Source organism: Macaca mulatta, chromosome 1 (assembly GCF_049350105.2).
Source record: "Macaca mulatta isolate MMU2019108-1 chromosome 1, T2T-MMU8v2.0, whole genome shotgun sequence".
Classification (NCBI taxonomy): domain Eukaryota; kingdom Metazoa; phylum Chordata; class Mammalia; order Primates; family Cercopithecidae; genus Macaca; species Macaca mulatta.
In genome coordinates this window covers 161632506-161648045 of record NC_133406.1, presented here as the reverse complement: position 1 = coordinate 161648045, position 15540 = coordinate 161632506, and the positions used below count along the sequence as shown (strand labels likewise).

At 33.5% G+C, this 15540-nt stretch overlaps 1 protein-coding gene and 1 non-coding gene across 3 annotated transcripts in view; both read right to left on the bottom strand.

Annotated features, from left to right (window-relative positions):
• The window catches only part of ADGRL4 (adhesion G protein-coupled receptor L4), a 118705-nt gene that overhangs the window by 20783 nt on the left and 82382 nt on the right, over positions 1–15540 (bottom strand). For both annotated transcript variants that reach the window (XM_001100419.5, XM_028832172.2), the window contains 4 exons: positions 12682–12855; positions 11206–11409; positions 8832–9052; positions 8637–8703 (listed from right to left, as the gene is read on the bottom strand). In XM_001100419.5, coding sequence (XP_001100419.4) covers positions 8637–8703; positions 8832–9052; positions 11206–11409; positions 12682–12855 — 666 coding nt within the window. The remainder of the gene's footprint in view (positions 1–8636; positions 8704–8831; positions 9053–11205; positions 11410–12681; positions 12856–15540) is intronic.
• Positions 12274–12332, bottom strand: MIR7179 (microRNA mir-7179). The gene has a single exon (NR_128359.1). It is a non-coding gene; the product is annotated as a microRNA mir-7179 (primary transcript).

The following is a 15540-nucleotide window of genomic DNA, read 5'->3' as shown; positions in this document are numbered from 1 at the left end:
CTTTGAAGGTATTTCCAGTAAGAACATCTCTCTCATATATAGGAACATATTAAAACTACCAATGTATTATTTATGTTTTTTTTTATAATTCCACTTTTTCTTATTTTGAATTCCAGCTATCTATTGTTTCAAGAAGGTCAGAATAATATGAAAAAAGTGGAAAAATGTTACAGGCACTGAAATACTTATTAATACATAATATGGATAAAGATTAGAGTATTAAAGTGCCTTGAACCACAGAGGTCACTGAAAGATGCACCCAACAAATATGATGACGTTAAATTAAAACACGTAATTAAAATGTTAATGCCATTATCCATAACATTTAAAATTACAATGCGTAGTGTTTCTAATATAACTTTAATGTGGACATCTAAAGTGTGGTGCCAAAACCATGATTTTCATGATTTTTCTCATGGTATGCTATTTATAGAGGACTGTAAAATACAATCGTATTCAAGATACTTAACATCCATGTCTAGGCTAGTGGTTCCCAGTGAAGAGAACTGGGAATATCATCCCCCAGAGGACACACGGAGGGGGAATTTTGGTTGTCATATTTAAATGGCGGTGGTGCTACTGGCATCTAGTGAGTAGAGACCAGAGATGTTTCTAAACTTGTAATGGCACAGATAGGACAGCCTCCACAACAAAGATTTGGTCCAAAGTGTCAACTGTGCCATTACTGTGGAATCCTAGTCTATCACAATGCTTTTTGGTTTATATATTCCAATCAAACCATTTAGTTTTATTATCTGCCTCAGTAGATAATAATATCTAGCGCTGGCAAAAGCGTCAGAAAGAGAACACTCTCATGTATTGTTGGTGAACCTATCAACTGAAGTAATTGTTTTGAAGGGTAAATTGTAAATTTTAAAATCTGTATATACTTGCATTTCTTCTTCTAAGAAGTAGTTCCTAATAATTTCATGTAATGTATACATGAAATTATATTGCAATAAAGATGATCTGTGCAGTATTATTTGTAATAAGTAAACTTTGGAAATACATTAAATATTCATCCTTAGGAAAGTTATTAAATAAATTAGCACATAGTCATAACATACATGATAAAAAGAGGGTAGAACTGTATATTCTAACAAGGAAAAATAAATATGATATATTACAGATAATAGATAATTCAGGTTTTTTGAGTTTACAATCAAATACACATACAGCAGAGGTCTAGAAGGATACAGAGTAAATATTAAGAAAAATGTATTTATGGAGAGAGAATGAGTGTACGATGACATATTCATATTTTTACCTTGCACAGTCTTGTAATATTTGCCTTTTTCCTATCTTTGGCAATTTGTGCTATTAAAAAATGTAATAAGAATGTCTCACATAATAACAGATATGTCTAAACGTGGCCCATCTTGTAAGGGTCATATAAAAAATTCATTTTGAGTAGGTTTAGTAAGTATTTTCTGGTGAAAGGGAATTAGATTGTAGACATATAAAGGACAATTAGAGGTTACAACAAAAAATGAGTGGAGTTCTGGTCAGATTTGAAAAGAAGTTGGTAAGAGTAGTGATGATACAGCAACACACAATTATGAGAGTTTTGATTTAAATTCAAATGAAAGCTCCCAGTTTTTAAATAAAATGCCTTATTTGGACATAGTTTAATTAGTATTTGCCTCAATCAAGCAAATGCTATTCTTCAATGCTGAATGTGTCTATGGGAAACTTCAGTTTCTATTTAAAAGTTAAATTATTTTTACAAACTCTTCTTTATAGTTGTGTACTTGAATCTAATCACTTACATAGTTTTAATTTAAAGAACTGAGCATTGAAGATTAAAAATATTGAATAAAGAAATAAATTATGGAAATTATCTTCAGTTTGCAGCTTGCTTTACAAAGGTTTAGAAACCTCTTCAGCTCAAGCTTTCAAAAGCAAGGCTAGGCCTTTTCAAGTACAGTCACAATCTTAACATTTTAAATGTAGTGATTCGTAGATAGAATCAATGAGGTCACTGGTTCATATTTCAGAATTCTAAGAGATTTTTAATATTAATGAGCCAAACACCTGAAGAAGTACTTTAGTAAGATCAATGCAGAACATGTTACTGTTCAAATACCTAAGTAGTTAACACTTATCAGAACAGATTAAAAGCTTAAATATTTGTTTGAAACAACATACATAATAATACATTAGTGTTGAACTAATTCTTTTCTTATTCATTTACATATTACCTCAAAGGCATTTTACATTATATTCCCAAACCAGGCAAGCCCCAGGGCTCCATTCATAAAAATAAGCAAATACCATTTAAGGCATTAGTCTATAGTTCTTACTCTAGTAGTCCTTACTCTATGGATAAACTGTAAGGATTCCATGTAGGAATGACTGGGATTAAAGATTGCTCTATAGAGATTTCTTTTCTGGAGCATAAGTCTTTCTAGATTTGTTCAGAGAAACGACAAAAGCAATCTTAACCCTCATATAAGGCCATAAAAATTTGCCCCTAATTACCTACTTAAATTCAAAGCTTCACTTATAATTTGTCTTTATTCTGGAAAATAAGTATTATTTATTCTATTACATTTCTATTGGTTTTCTTTGCAATATTTCATATTTACTTTGTTTTAGCTAAACTTTTTCTGGTATAGTGTACTAAAAACTTTTAACAAATTCTATGTAGCAACACACACATGTATTATAATCATCTCTTGCTATAATACTGTTACTTATTCACCAATATTTTAAAAATCAGGATCTAAACACACACACACACACACACACACACACACACACTATAGTTGGCTACACATACATTCCCTTGCATATAATATTTTGCTGTGAAAATCATGGTTTTAAAATTGGTCTTTTTATTTAATTTTAATACAAAAATGTATTAAATTAGGTATAAGAATGCCATAAGATTATTCTCCAGAATGTTGTGTATTTTCCTTTTTTAATTGTTAAAAAATAAGTTAAAATTGTTGCTGTTGTTTTTACCGTAGTCATGTTATGTAGGACTGGCATCATTCACTTCATGTGTATATTAGGAACCCAAGGCTAGGGGTCGAAAAATAACTTCAGAAAGATCACTTAATCTTGCTTCCTCATTTATTACCATGGATATTTTTAGTGGCTCAATTAAAACATACACATAATTACTGAAGACTTACTAGGCACTTCTATACTGCAGGGTGACCAAAAAGAGGGCCACAAAGTTTTAGAGTTCCAGAGTCCATCACTCACAGAGATTCCAACGTGAATGCAGCTCCTTGAAGACCATATTGCAATTGAACTGTGATTCCTAAGGTTGTGCAGCACAGTGGCACTGATTATTGAGCAAGATGATTCTTGAGTAAGATGCAGTAAATAAATCAAGAAACGCATAGCTCTATGATTGAGATGTAAACTAAAAATAAAATTTGAAGCCCTTCATCAACTGAATAGACTCAGTGTGCCAAGGAGACCCCAGAAAAACCTGAAAACTGAGTTCCTGGACATGATGAGTTGGAAGGTCAAAAACACCTTGTTATACCCACTCTCTTTTACAGTTTAGACAAGAGATCCCCAAACCCCAGGCCATGAACCAGTACCACCTGAGCTCCCCATCCTGTCATATCAGCAGCAGCATTAGCTTCTTATAGGAGGGCAAACCCTATTGTGAAATGTGCATGGCAAGGGATCTAAGCTACCTGCTCCTTATGAGAGTCTAATGCCAATTACCCCTCCCCAACAATCTGTGGAAAAATTGTCTTCCACAAAACTGGTCCCTCATGCCAAAAAGTTGGGGATTGCTAGTTTAGAAACAACAGCTGACTGCATTAATGTTAAAACAGGAGGTCATAAAACTACCAGAACAGACTCTGTGGCAATATGATACCAAATTATAAACAGGACCTAAGGCTATGCCAGGCCAGGGTAAGTCAGGCACTCCTACACTTTTAAAAAATTGGCAAATGGGAACTAATTAAGCTAAAAAGCTTCTGCACAGCAAAACAAACTATCAACAGAGTAAACAGAAAACCTATGGAATGGAAGAAAATATTTGCAAATTATACATCTGGCAAAAGTCTAATTTCAGAACCTATGAGGAACTTAAACAAATTTAGAAGAAAAAAACCAAACAACCCCATTAAAATGTGGGCAAGGGACATGAAGAGACACTGCTCAAAAGGAGACATAAACACGGCCAACAAGCATTATGAAAAAATGTTCACTGTTACTAATTATAAGAGCAATGCATATCGAAACCACAATGAGATATCATCTCACACCAATCAGAATGCCTATTATTAAAGGTGAAAAAATTACAGATGCTGGTGAAGTTGGGGAGAAAAAGGAATGGTTATACACTGTTGGTGGGAGTATAAATTAGTTCAACCATTGTGAAAGACATGGTGGTGATTCCTCAAAGACCTAAAAACAGAACTACCATTTGACCCAGTAATCCCATTACTGGGTATATACCCAAAGGAATATAAATTGTTCCATCATAAAGACACATGTTCACTGCAGCACTATTCACAATAGCAAAGACACAGTATAAACTAAATGCCCATCAATGGTAGACTGAATAATGAAAATGTGGTACATATACAGCATGGAATACTGTGCAGTCATAAAAAGAATGAGTTCGTGTCCTTTGCAGGGTCGTGGATGGAACTGGAGGCCTTTATCCTTTGCAAACTAATGCAGGAACAGAAAACCAAATACCACATGCTCTCACTTATAAGTGGAAGCCAAATGATGAGATCACATGGACACAAAGATGGGAACAACAGACATTGGAGCCTACTTGAGGGTAGAAGATGGAAGGATGGAGAAGATCAGGTAAAATCACTAATGGGTACTAGGCTTAATACCTGCATGATGAAATAGTCCATACAACAAACCCCCATGACACAAGTTTACTTATATAACAAATCTGCACATGTACCCTTGAACTTGAAAGTTAAATAAAATAAAATAAATTATAAATTAAAATAAAACCTCTTATTTTTGTTCTGAATACTAGCATCCTAGTGAGGTATAGCAAGGGCCTGACTATAAACATGGAGGAGAAGAAATGGATGAGTTTATCTGTGGAGGTAAAAATTTGTTTAGTAGTTAATGACAATCTGGACTAAAAAGTGATTAATCTATTTTAAAAAGATTATTCTTGAATACTGTGAATAATGATGACACTTCAGTTGATGTCTGGTGTTGCCTGGTTTACAATGCTAACTACTTCTTGTTTTGCCCTTGTTCTCCCTCAAAAGGAATCTGGCATGCTTACAAGGGCTGCTTGCTTTAGTTCACACTTGCAGTCCTCTGACCATTCGCAATCATATAAAGTAGAACCTGCTTCTTGTCACATCCACAAACAAGGTCCTACATCTCAATGAAGATTTTTGAATGACTATGATGTATATACTGATCGCTTCACATCTCACCAGTATCACTTATATGTAATTACATACTTTTCTTTATCATGCGTGTTGTCTTTTTTCCTCTCATTCATACTGTAGTGGGCAGAAGATACTTCTTACATTTTCTTTGTCTTTCTATCATGCCCAGAGCACCCAATTAACATGGTGAACTTAATCATATGGTTTGGGTCTTCACCTAGCAGAATATTCTAAAGCATAGGATGACAAACTCCTAATCAGGAGGTCATTGTTATCCCCAAAATGGTAAGTGGTGATCAGTTTTGAACACCTGAACTCCATTTAAAAAAGAATCCCTACTTGGTGAAGTAGAGATTTTTTTTTGTGACATAAAAGTTCCTTTTTTTTTTTTTTTTTTAAATTCAGGGATTGTCATAAATTTACATGCCATAGCTTTTAGTAATTTTAGATTTTTAAAAATTTGCTGTTTACTTCTTTTTCCTTTCCAGATACTTGGAGCATATGTGTTTGAGTAGGGGCAGCGTGGCTGGATCTGAGATACTGGTCTTCTACTGCTAAGGCTCCACAACTCTGCGCTTGGAGAGTAGAAGGATCTGACCACCTGTTGTTATGGGGGAGCTGCATGATATCATTTCGGTTTAGTCTAGTTCTTATTACCATTGCTAGTCTTGGCTTAAGAGACAGTCTTCACTTTGATGGTATGTATAATTTACTTGGTGATCACAGTATTTCATTTCCATCTTGGTCTCTTCTATTCTTCAAAGACGAATATCCATATCTCCATTCAACCCATTCTCTTCATTATACATATCTTCACATGACCTAGGCAGCCCTGCAACTTCTTTCCATTTCTCCAACTTATCTGTGCATATAGAATAGCTCAAGTCTTTGTGTTTTGCCCCATCATTTTATTACTAGGGACACTGTATAATAATCTTTTCTGTCCCTGCTGTGGAAGAATAATCCAGTAAGCACATTGCCTGCAGGAAACTCCATACAAAAGCAGGTGCTAGTCTCTAGGTTCACATTTGGCTCGAAATCAGGGGATATATGCCAAATTCTCATAAAAAAAGCTCATCATAATCTGGTATTATTATATCCCAGGGACACATGAAAATTCTACAGTCATTCTAGCAATGTGAGACCAGGATGATAATTTTACTCTTACTATTTTGATTCCATGCTCTGCAAACTTTTTTGAGTATTCCTCCACATCTTGTCTTCAGGGGGTTGGGAAACACCATCATTTTTTCTTATTGGTAGATAAAAGAAAATCTTCTAATAGAGAACATTGTCCTCCCCTAAAGGCCAAGCATGCTAACTCTGAGACATCACCCAATGAGCTCCCTTCCCCAGTCCTCTCGCGGGGCTATAGCTGGTCCTTTTCTTTAATTATGTGACCCTTGGGAAGAGTCAGGCCTAAACTATCAGTGGTTCTTTTTTAAATGTTTGGTGTTCAATATCTCTTTGACTTTATCTTTGAGCTAGATACTATTCATGGGCAACAGAAAAAATGTCATCTAACGTTGTGTTATACAACTTAATAATAATAGCAATATGCAAGCATTAGCACCGAAGAACAAAGATAACTGGAGAAAAATAATTCACTTTGATTCAATAATTATCTAAGAATTTCTTAGTATTTAAAAAAGATATCATAAAAGATGAGAAATATTTAATTTTAGAGTAAAACTGAGGGGCCTAGCTCATTTTTTAAGCAGCCTGACCCTCTGGTTAACCTGGAAATGATTATCATACAGAGACTGTATGGGAGATAAATTGGCTCATTAACTCCAGACTAGAACAATGTGACAGTGTTCATTTAGACCTCTAGAAAAGTTTACAGGACTCATTTTTAAATGATTTCATCTAAATTCTCTGTATCTTACTATAAAATAATCCAAATTAGCCTTACATAAGCAACTGTTAAAAACTATTTCAGAGAACACTTCCCCTTTCTTATTTTAGAGAAGTATGCTCCTGTTTTTGTTGTTTCAGGATAATTTCTGTCATGCTACTTTTTATCCAAACAGTAAGAGCCATTGCTCCACGGACCTTTCACTTGTAAAAAACAATGGCAAAGGTGGATTTTCCTATGGTGAGGAAATCAGTAAAATTAGGATATGCAGAATATGTCATCACATGAAATACTCACATCAGAGCAATCCATAAAAATATGTGAGTGGGACACCATTTTATATTCTTATGTGGGTTGGAAATTTTGGAGCTATAATAAATTAACTCAAATTGTTTTAGCTTAAATCTGGCCCTTGGCTTTTCTTTTATAAAATATTGTTTGATTTATTGTGAGAATTATAAATGAGTTTTTGTGATGAGTAGAAAGTACAGTTTATGAATGCACTTGACTTCACCCACACCATTGCAAAATAAAGCTTGATGAAAATTCTCTGCTTTGCATTTCAGGTCTTTCTCCATTTAGCAGTACCCTCATAACCATAAAAAAACTCAAAGGAAAGAGGAAGAGAGAAAAAGAAATTAAAAAAGATGACTAGCCTATGGTCAACACATATGGAATAAAGTTGTCCAAAATATTGCCATAACTTCTCTACTGACAATTCATTCCACTCTAGAGTCTTGTCAGACCTCCCAGATTCATTGACAGACTATTATATTCAGAAAGACTGTTGAAAACTTTCAGCACTTAGAAATGCTCTTCAGACATATAAAAATGTCTTTATTTATAATGGAGCATATAATACCTGCCAAATTTGTAGGTTTGAAACCACTTCCAATAAGAATTAAAAGGCCCTCTTCCTTGCTGAAATAGGACTATCTCAATATATGACTTGTCTGTTCATAAGAAATAGTGAGTTCTTGTCTCTGATGTTGCAATTTAGTTTAAAATCACAGGGTACATAAAGATGATAAAACTATAAAGATGACAGTCTAATCTTCAAAGATGACCGATCTTCGATAAAAGATTAAATAACGTAAACATCTAAAATGCCAGATTATCAGCTGGTTGGCACACTCTCTGTGTTGAAGTATGCCAAGATATTACTGATAAGTGAAAAATGCTTTTTCCTCTTTGTTATGCAGACATCTATCCTCCATCAAGAGGGGCAAATGAATTGTAATAGCTTTGAATTAACAAGATATACATGTATTTTTCAATTACAATATGTGTAAAATGCTGATAAGTGATATACTGTAAAACATTCAAATTCTTTTTTTAAAAAATAACACCTTATTGCTGGAAATTTTAAGCAACCTATAATCATCACTTTTTTGAATTGTATTAACAATTTTGTATATACATACAAGAATGATTAGGCATGCTGGTCCTATAAAACTCCAAATAAAGTTGTTTTCTGTGCTAAGCCAACATCTGAAAAGTAAATAAAAGATTAATCTATAAACATGTTTGCATGTACTTTAACATAGCAAAATTATCAAAGATATGCAAAGCACATTCAAAATTGTGTTTCAAATGCCCATGAAATCATTTTAACTTACACTTTGGTTGTGCCATAGTATCTGTATCCTAGTGCTGCTGAAAATCCAACTACCACGGCTGGGCTTAGATAGCCAAAGATATAAAAATTCTTGTGCAAAAATCCCTTGTTGTAGATGACTCCCACAACAATGAGATAGAGATGTATGCCTTCAATGCACATCCATGCAAAAGCAGCTAAAAAGAAGTAGTGTAGCAGTCCGGCAATGATTGAACAGAAGAGCTAGAAATCAAAGAAAAAAAAAAAAAACATTGGCAGTGTTTGTTTTAAAATTATCATAACATACAATCTCAACTTGCTCTGTAAATCACAACTTTCTCTATACTATAAAGTATGCCACATATTTTAATGATGAATCATATTAAAATATCATGTCAGTTCTTAAAGATGTACTAGTTCTAGCTAATTTAGGAAAACAACTGTGCTTCATCAATGTGAAATATTAACTAATTTTGTGATAGAACTAAGTTACTGTTTTTGTCCACAGGTTTATAACTTGTATATATTTATGTTATGTGATAAATTGTGGATTATTCACACGTAAACCATGGTATCTTGGTGAATATGTTAGGATTTAAGTTGATTTCTGTTTTGGAGATACCTCTTTTCCTTTATTTTATTCATGCTCGAAGAATGAAAATGACTTACAATACTCTGCTAAACAAAATAAAATAAATATCTTAGGTGACAAAAATAAAATTTACAAAATAGATTAACAATATATTTCATCAAAATATCCATTATGGAATTACTTTAAACTGTTAAGATTATCATGTAAATTTGAGATGGCTTTCACTTAAACATTCTTTTCAGTGGTTATTTCTCATCTAGAACTAAAGTTAGGCCTATAAGAAATACCAGAAAAAGAAGTAGTTATACTTTCCCATACTAGTAAAGCTAAAGGTATATATCATGGGAGAGATAACATAATACATACTTATGTACCTATCCCATTTTAAAAAAAACAAACTATAATTCAAGATTAATGATATGACATACTAACATATGTTAGAGAGTACTCTATAAGGCTGGGGAACAGAAAGATCATTGGCAATTAAAATTTGGAAATCACTAGTGAGGAAGTGGGATTTAAGATATGACTGGAAAAATGGGACAAATTTAATAGGTGAAAAGTAGTTGAAAGTAAACACTGTAAGGAGTAGTTTTGGGGTGAAGATAATGGTGGAAGGTAACTGAAAGAGGAACTAGGCATTGTAGGATAGTGGGAGATACATAAAATTGGAAAGTGTTACGAATACCACTGTAAAACATAAAAGCAGATAAGGAGTTTACAGTCTGGTGTATACTATTTAAAATAAACACTTCTTGCCATCTACTTCAGAAGAAAACCTTGCTAACTGATTATTAGTTTCAGTCTTTGAAAGATTTCTAAGAATGGAAATATGGAGGCAATTTCACTTTTTGTGGTCATGAGAATACACTTCTCCAATATCCAACTACAAGGGGTGCAACTGACCTAAGGCTTCAGCTGCAGCTGTAGGAAATCCATTGCTCCTCCCACTTCTCATAGGCTGCTGCCAGCCCATGACTGAGCACAGTAGGGTTACTGCTGTGAGAAACAAAGGATTCCTCTTACCAAGGATTCCTGCTCCTGAGGGACAAAAGATTTCCCTGACAGGTAACTTTGGCTCAAGGACTTCCAAGAGGATTCTTTAACACCTGTGCTGACTTTTCCTTAGAACTGCATTACTGTGTGGAACACTTTTGCCCACTCTTCTTTTCTTCCCTCAGGATCATGCCTGAATCTTGGCCTGATAGCTTTCCAAACTTCTCTCTTCCCATTTGCTCTCGCCAGCAATTCCCTTAATAAATCTATTGCATGTTTAACCCCATCTTAACACCTGCTTCTAGGAGGACCCAGACCAATACAATATGAAACCATTTGGGAAGGTTTGAATGGTTCAAAATCAATAATGTTGGGAAATGAGAAGTTAGAAAAGAAACTAGGTAAAACCAATTTATCACATTTCAACCTATAAACTGTGACTGCATTTATGTTCAGTCCTCATTCTAAGATAAACTTTATTTCTAATTCTCTCTCTCCTTGGTCTTTGTTTAACGTCCATTTAAAAACAAAACAGAACAACAAGAAAAGTATTTATTCAGTTTGTTGCAAAGTTTGAATTTGTCCCAATAATTCATCATAATGAGGGCCCTTTTTGCTGAATGGACTCAATAAGTAGTTTGCTTAGCTGTGTTAGCATTATCAGATTTAGAAAGGATAGCTGAAGCACAAATTATAGAGTATGTCTGCCCCATTAAACCCTAAATTACAATTAATGTTTCTATGACATACACATTTAAGAAAGTACACATATCATAGGACAAAAATAGAGATTAGGATGCCTACATACCTTATTAGTATTTGTATTGATCCCAACAAGAAAAACAAGTTCAGCAAGAAATAGGCTACAACAAAGATTTTTATGAATAGTTGTCCTGGTGCTTTGAATTTCACTGAAGAACCAGAAGGTAAAAATGCATATGGCAAGACAAATCAGTGAAATAATTATTCCTAGTTGAGTGATCCTTGTAAGAATATTATAATCTTTAATACCCTAAGGGAAAATAATAATAAAGCTGTTAAAAGAATAACTCAGTAACTTGTCAAAGGAACTACAACATATAATGAACTTCCTTTTTTGGTGAAACATTAATCAAAATGTTCATAAAATGTAAAACTATAAATGTGCATTTAGATGAGAAAAATTTTGTACTTTTGAAAATCCTCAATATCCACATAAATCTGATGTAAATCATGTAGCACTTTAACAGTTCTGTAATTGGTGATTTTTTTCTAGGCATAGTATTAGTATTAGTACATGGTTTAACAATGTTATCGTCATTAATTTCATTACATTAGAAAGGCAATCCATTATTGTAATGTGAAAATGGTTAATTAAAACAGATTTATCAGTGGTAAGACTAAGTCTTATGTCTATGCAATGATTCATCTAAAACACGTGAAACAAAGGTGTTAGCAATGCTGAATATAAGGATTATCAAGCAATATTGTTCAGAAACTTTAAAATATAAAATGTTGGTTTTATCCTAACTAGATGAATACTTATGTTTACATAAAGAATAGATGTTTATTTGCTTAACTTCAGGAAAAAAATCATCGTTAGGACTGATATTATGTTTATGTAGATTTATTTGGTTACTTTATATATTTAATGATAGATTATAAATAAATATAATGGAGATGCTAGCACAGAGCTATAAAATAAGAAATTATGTGATAAATATACAATGTAAGTAAGATATTTCAAAGGCAAAATACATATCATGAAACCATTCACCTTAGAGAGATTCTTCACGTTTAAAAATTGTGTGGGGTTCTACATTGCTAAAAATACGATGTTATAGCAAATATAGCACACTTATAAGTATTTTCATACGTGATTTCACACAATTTATTTTCATACGTGACAAAGTTCCTGAAAATATCTGACTTATTTTCAGGAGCTTTGTCACGTATGAAAATAAATTGTCATCACAAAAAAGTGCCTTTAAATTCCATGATACATTAAAATGGGCAAATGGCTCTTGAAAGCAGCATTACAAACTAATTTTTTATGTAATCTACCGGATATTACAGACTAGATAAGTCTCAGACTAGAAATAATCTTAAATGCATACTAGATATGTTCTAGAAGGTAGGTAGGAAAACAGACAGAAAGAAAAATCCTGTTGGGGTTTTGTCTCTTATACTAAATGTGCTATCTAAACCCAAGAAAAATATATAAAAAAATAAATATTCTCTTGAATAACATGGATAAAAACAGAAAAAGGAACATTTATAAATATGAAGGGGAAAGTTCTCTTACAATGGAAGGACCAGAGGACATCAAAATTGCAAAATGTGTCAGGTGATTACAGCGGCATGAGGTGTGAGTCTCATTTGAGTATGTCAGCTCACAGCCCTCTGAAGACCAGGTGCCATTCATGGTATCAGGTGAGTAATTCCAAAATGCACATAGACTCTTATACCTATCTGTGATCTGAAAAAAAGATATTTTACTGATGAAAAAAAGATAAAAAGTTACATACATAGTATTGCTTTTGTCATACTTAAAATACCATTAATGTGATTGAAACAATGCCTTAACAGTGAAACACAAAACAAATTATAAAAAATAAAGGCGGCTATGTGGAAGAATGGAAATTTATATTGCAACAATGCTATATTTCATCAATTTTGTCTCACAAACGTGATAATTTTTATTAAATTATTCATATGTCATTTACCACAGTGCATAATTTTCATTTGCATCTTCATTCAGTACATGTTTGTTGAGTATTGACCAGATATTTGTCACTAATCCAGGTACTAAAAATACAACAGTGAACAAAAGAGAAAAAATTGTTTGCATTGTTGACATTACATTCTAGTTAGAGATGAAAAAGTACTCAATGAGAAAAGTAGTTCTGGGTAAGAAGAAAGAAAGTGATATGGAGGGTTGTCCAAGGGGATGTCTCCTAGATTATGTCTAAGCAGGTACTTCAATGAAGTGAAGGTGGGGGGGATCCAACAGACTTGGGAACAGAGGGTTCCAAACAGTTGGAAATGCAAATGGACAAGCTCTGAAGTGAGACTGACCAGAGGCATTCCAGAAACTTGTAGAAGCCAGTTAAGTTAGAGCATAGTAAGTGAGGTAAAGAATAGTGAAGACAAGATCAGATACAGACATGGCACAGATGACACACAGACAGTGTGACAGTTATTCAATAAACGGTGGAGTTCTTATACTTTTATATTAACTAATCATAACACCACACCTAATGTATGGTTTAATAATAATTTATCAGTAAAATGTTGAACTTGTAGAAATAAAAACTATTTCCAGTTATATAACAATTTACACTTAACTAGGTGCTTGCTTTCTTACTTTGTTTAGTTCAACCCTCATAAACGCTCTCTGAGATAAATGCTATATTATGTTAAGAGGCCAAAACATGTTATTTTAAGGTGTATTTAAGACTAAACATTGATAAATGGAGTACTATAGAATCAAATTCCAATTTTCAGACAACTATTTATTAAAGAAAATGTACCTTGAGTGTCAAATGTATGATATATACTGTTCAAAGAGTGAGGATTATCAATCAAAAAGATAAAGTATCAGCTCTTTAAGGATGATAGAAACTCAGATGATTTAAATACAATAAGATAATTGTTTTAATGGAATAGATGCTAAGTATAACCCTTAGGTCAATAGTTGGAGCACTGACAAAAACAGCGTGAGTTTGTCTGGAAAGATAATTGAGTTAAAATTGGAGAGATTGCTAGAAATTTGTCAAGAAGGTCAAACTATATGAAGAAAACTGAAATTCTTTTAGTGTCTCAAAAAGAGCCTGGGAAGGGCCTAATTCTAGAGAAAGCAGAGGGACTGTAGAATTGAGGAGCCAGACTAAGCTGTGATTATGCGTACCATTCAAAAACAGACTTAAGTGAGGGTCTGTTTACACACTGATCTTCCACCATGTCCCACCACATTTTCTTAATTTTCCTAATCCTTCCAACCAGACTTCTGTCTAGAGTAGATAGTAAAGGAAGAACGTTTCTTCCTGAGAAACTGATTGGCCAAAAATAAACTGCTTTTGGATACTGACATTCAGGATCTTCCAATACCGTGGCCAGAAGCCTGCCTGATGAAAACTCTAGTGAAGCACACCACTGCCACAAGGCCAGGAGTGCACACCGTGTCTCATTATTAAATGGGAATGGGTGGTCACGAACCCCCAGACATCTGAGGACAAGCTCCAACAAGAAAGACAGGGAACCACGGTGAACGATCCAAACAAAGTCAGTCAAGAGCAAGATGATGCAGGGAGTAGAAAAGAGTTTTTTAAAAAAATATATAAATAATATCTCAGAGAGATGAGATACTATACCCATTAAATAAAATCAGGATTGAAAAAATAAAGTTTCTCAGTGAAAATAAAGTATAAAGTAAAAATTAAAAAAGTTACGAGAAAAATTAAAAATAGGAATGAAAAAGTTTAAAAACTCCAAACCTTAGAAGCTCAGCTGGGAAGTCTAATACATACTAAGAGGAACAGAAAAAGAGAGCAGAGATACTGGACAGGGAGAGATTATCAAAGAAATCATTGTAGAAAATTCCCTAAAGCTGAAGACCATACATTTTCAGACTGAACAGACCCACAAGATGTTTACTGCAATTAATGAAGGAAGATTCACACCAAAGTACATCTGAAAGATTTTGGAATACCAAGAATAAAGATTCCAAAACTTTAAGAGAGAGATAAAGAGAAAGAGACTGATTGCATTCAAAAGACAATACATTTTAATTAAAATAATTAATTGCATTCAACTTCTCCATGTTACCCTTGAAAGCTGGAAGACATATGAACAAGGTGTAGAAAGATCTGAGAAAAAAACATAACTCTGTACATGGTATTTATCTAACAAGTATAGGGGTAAGGTAGAAAAATATATGTGTGTGTGTGTATATATTTGTATATTTATATAAAACCTAATAATGCAAGAGCTTAAAAAATTGACCTTCTCTGTTTCCTCTCTCAAGCAGCCACTGGAGAATATGTCACCAAAATACATATATAAACTAAGAAAGAAGAAGACATTGCTGGAGGAAACATGGCATCTGACACAGGAGAGGAGTGAGGTGAATAGTGAATGATATGTCAAAATGATGGGGGGAAGG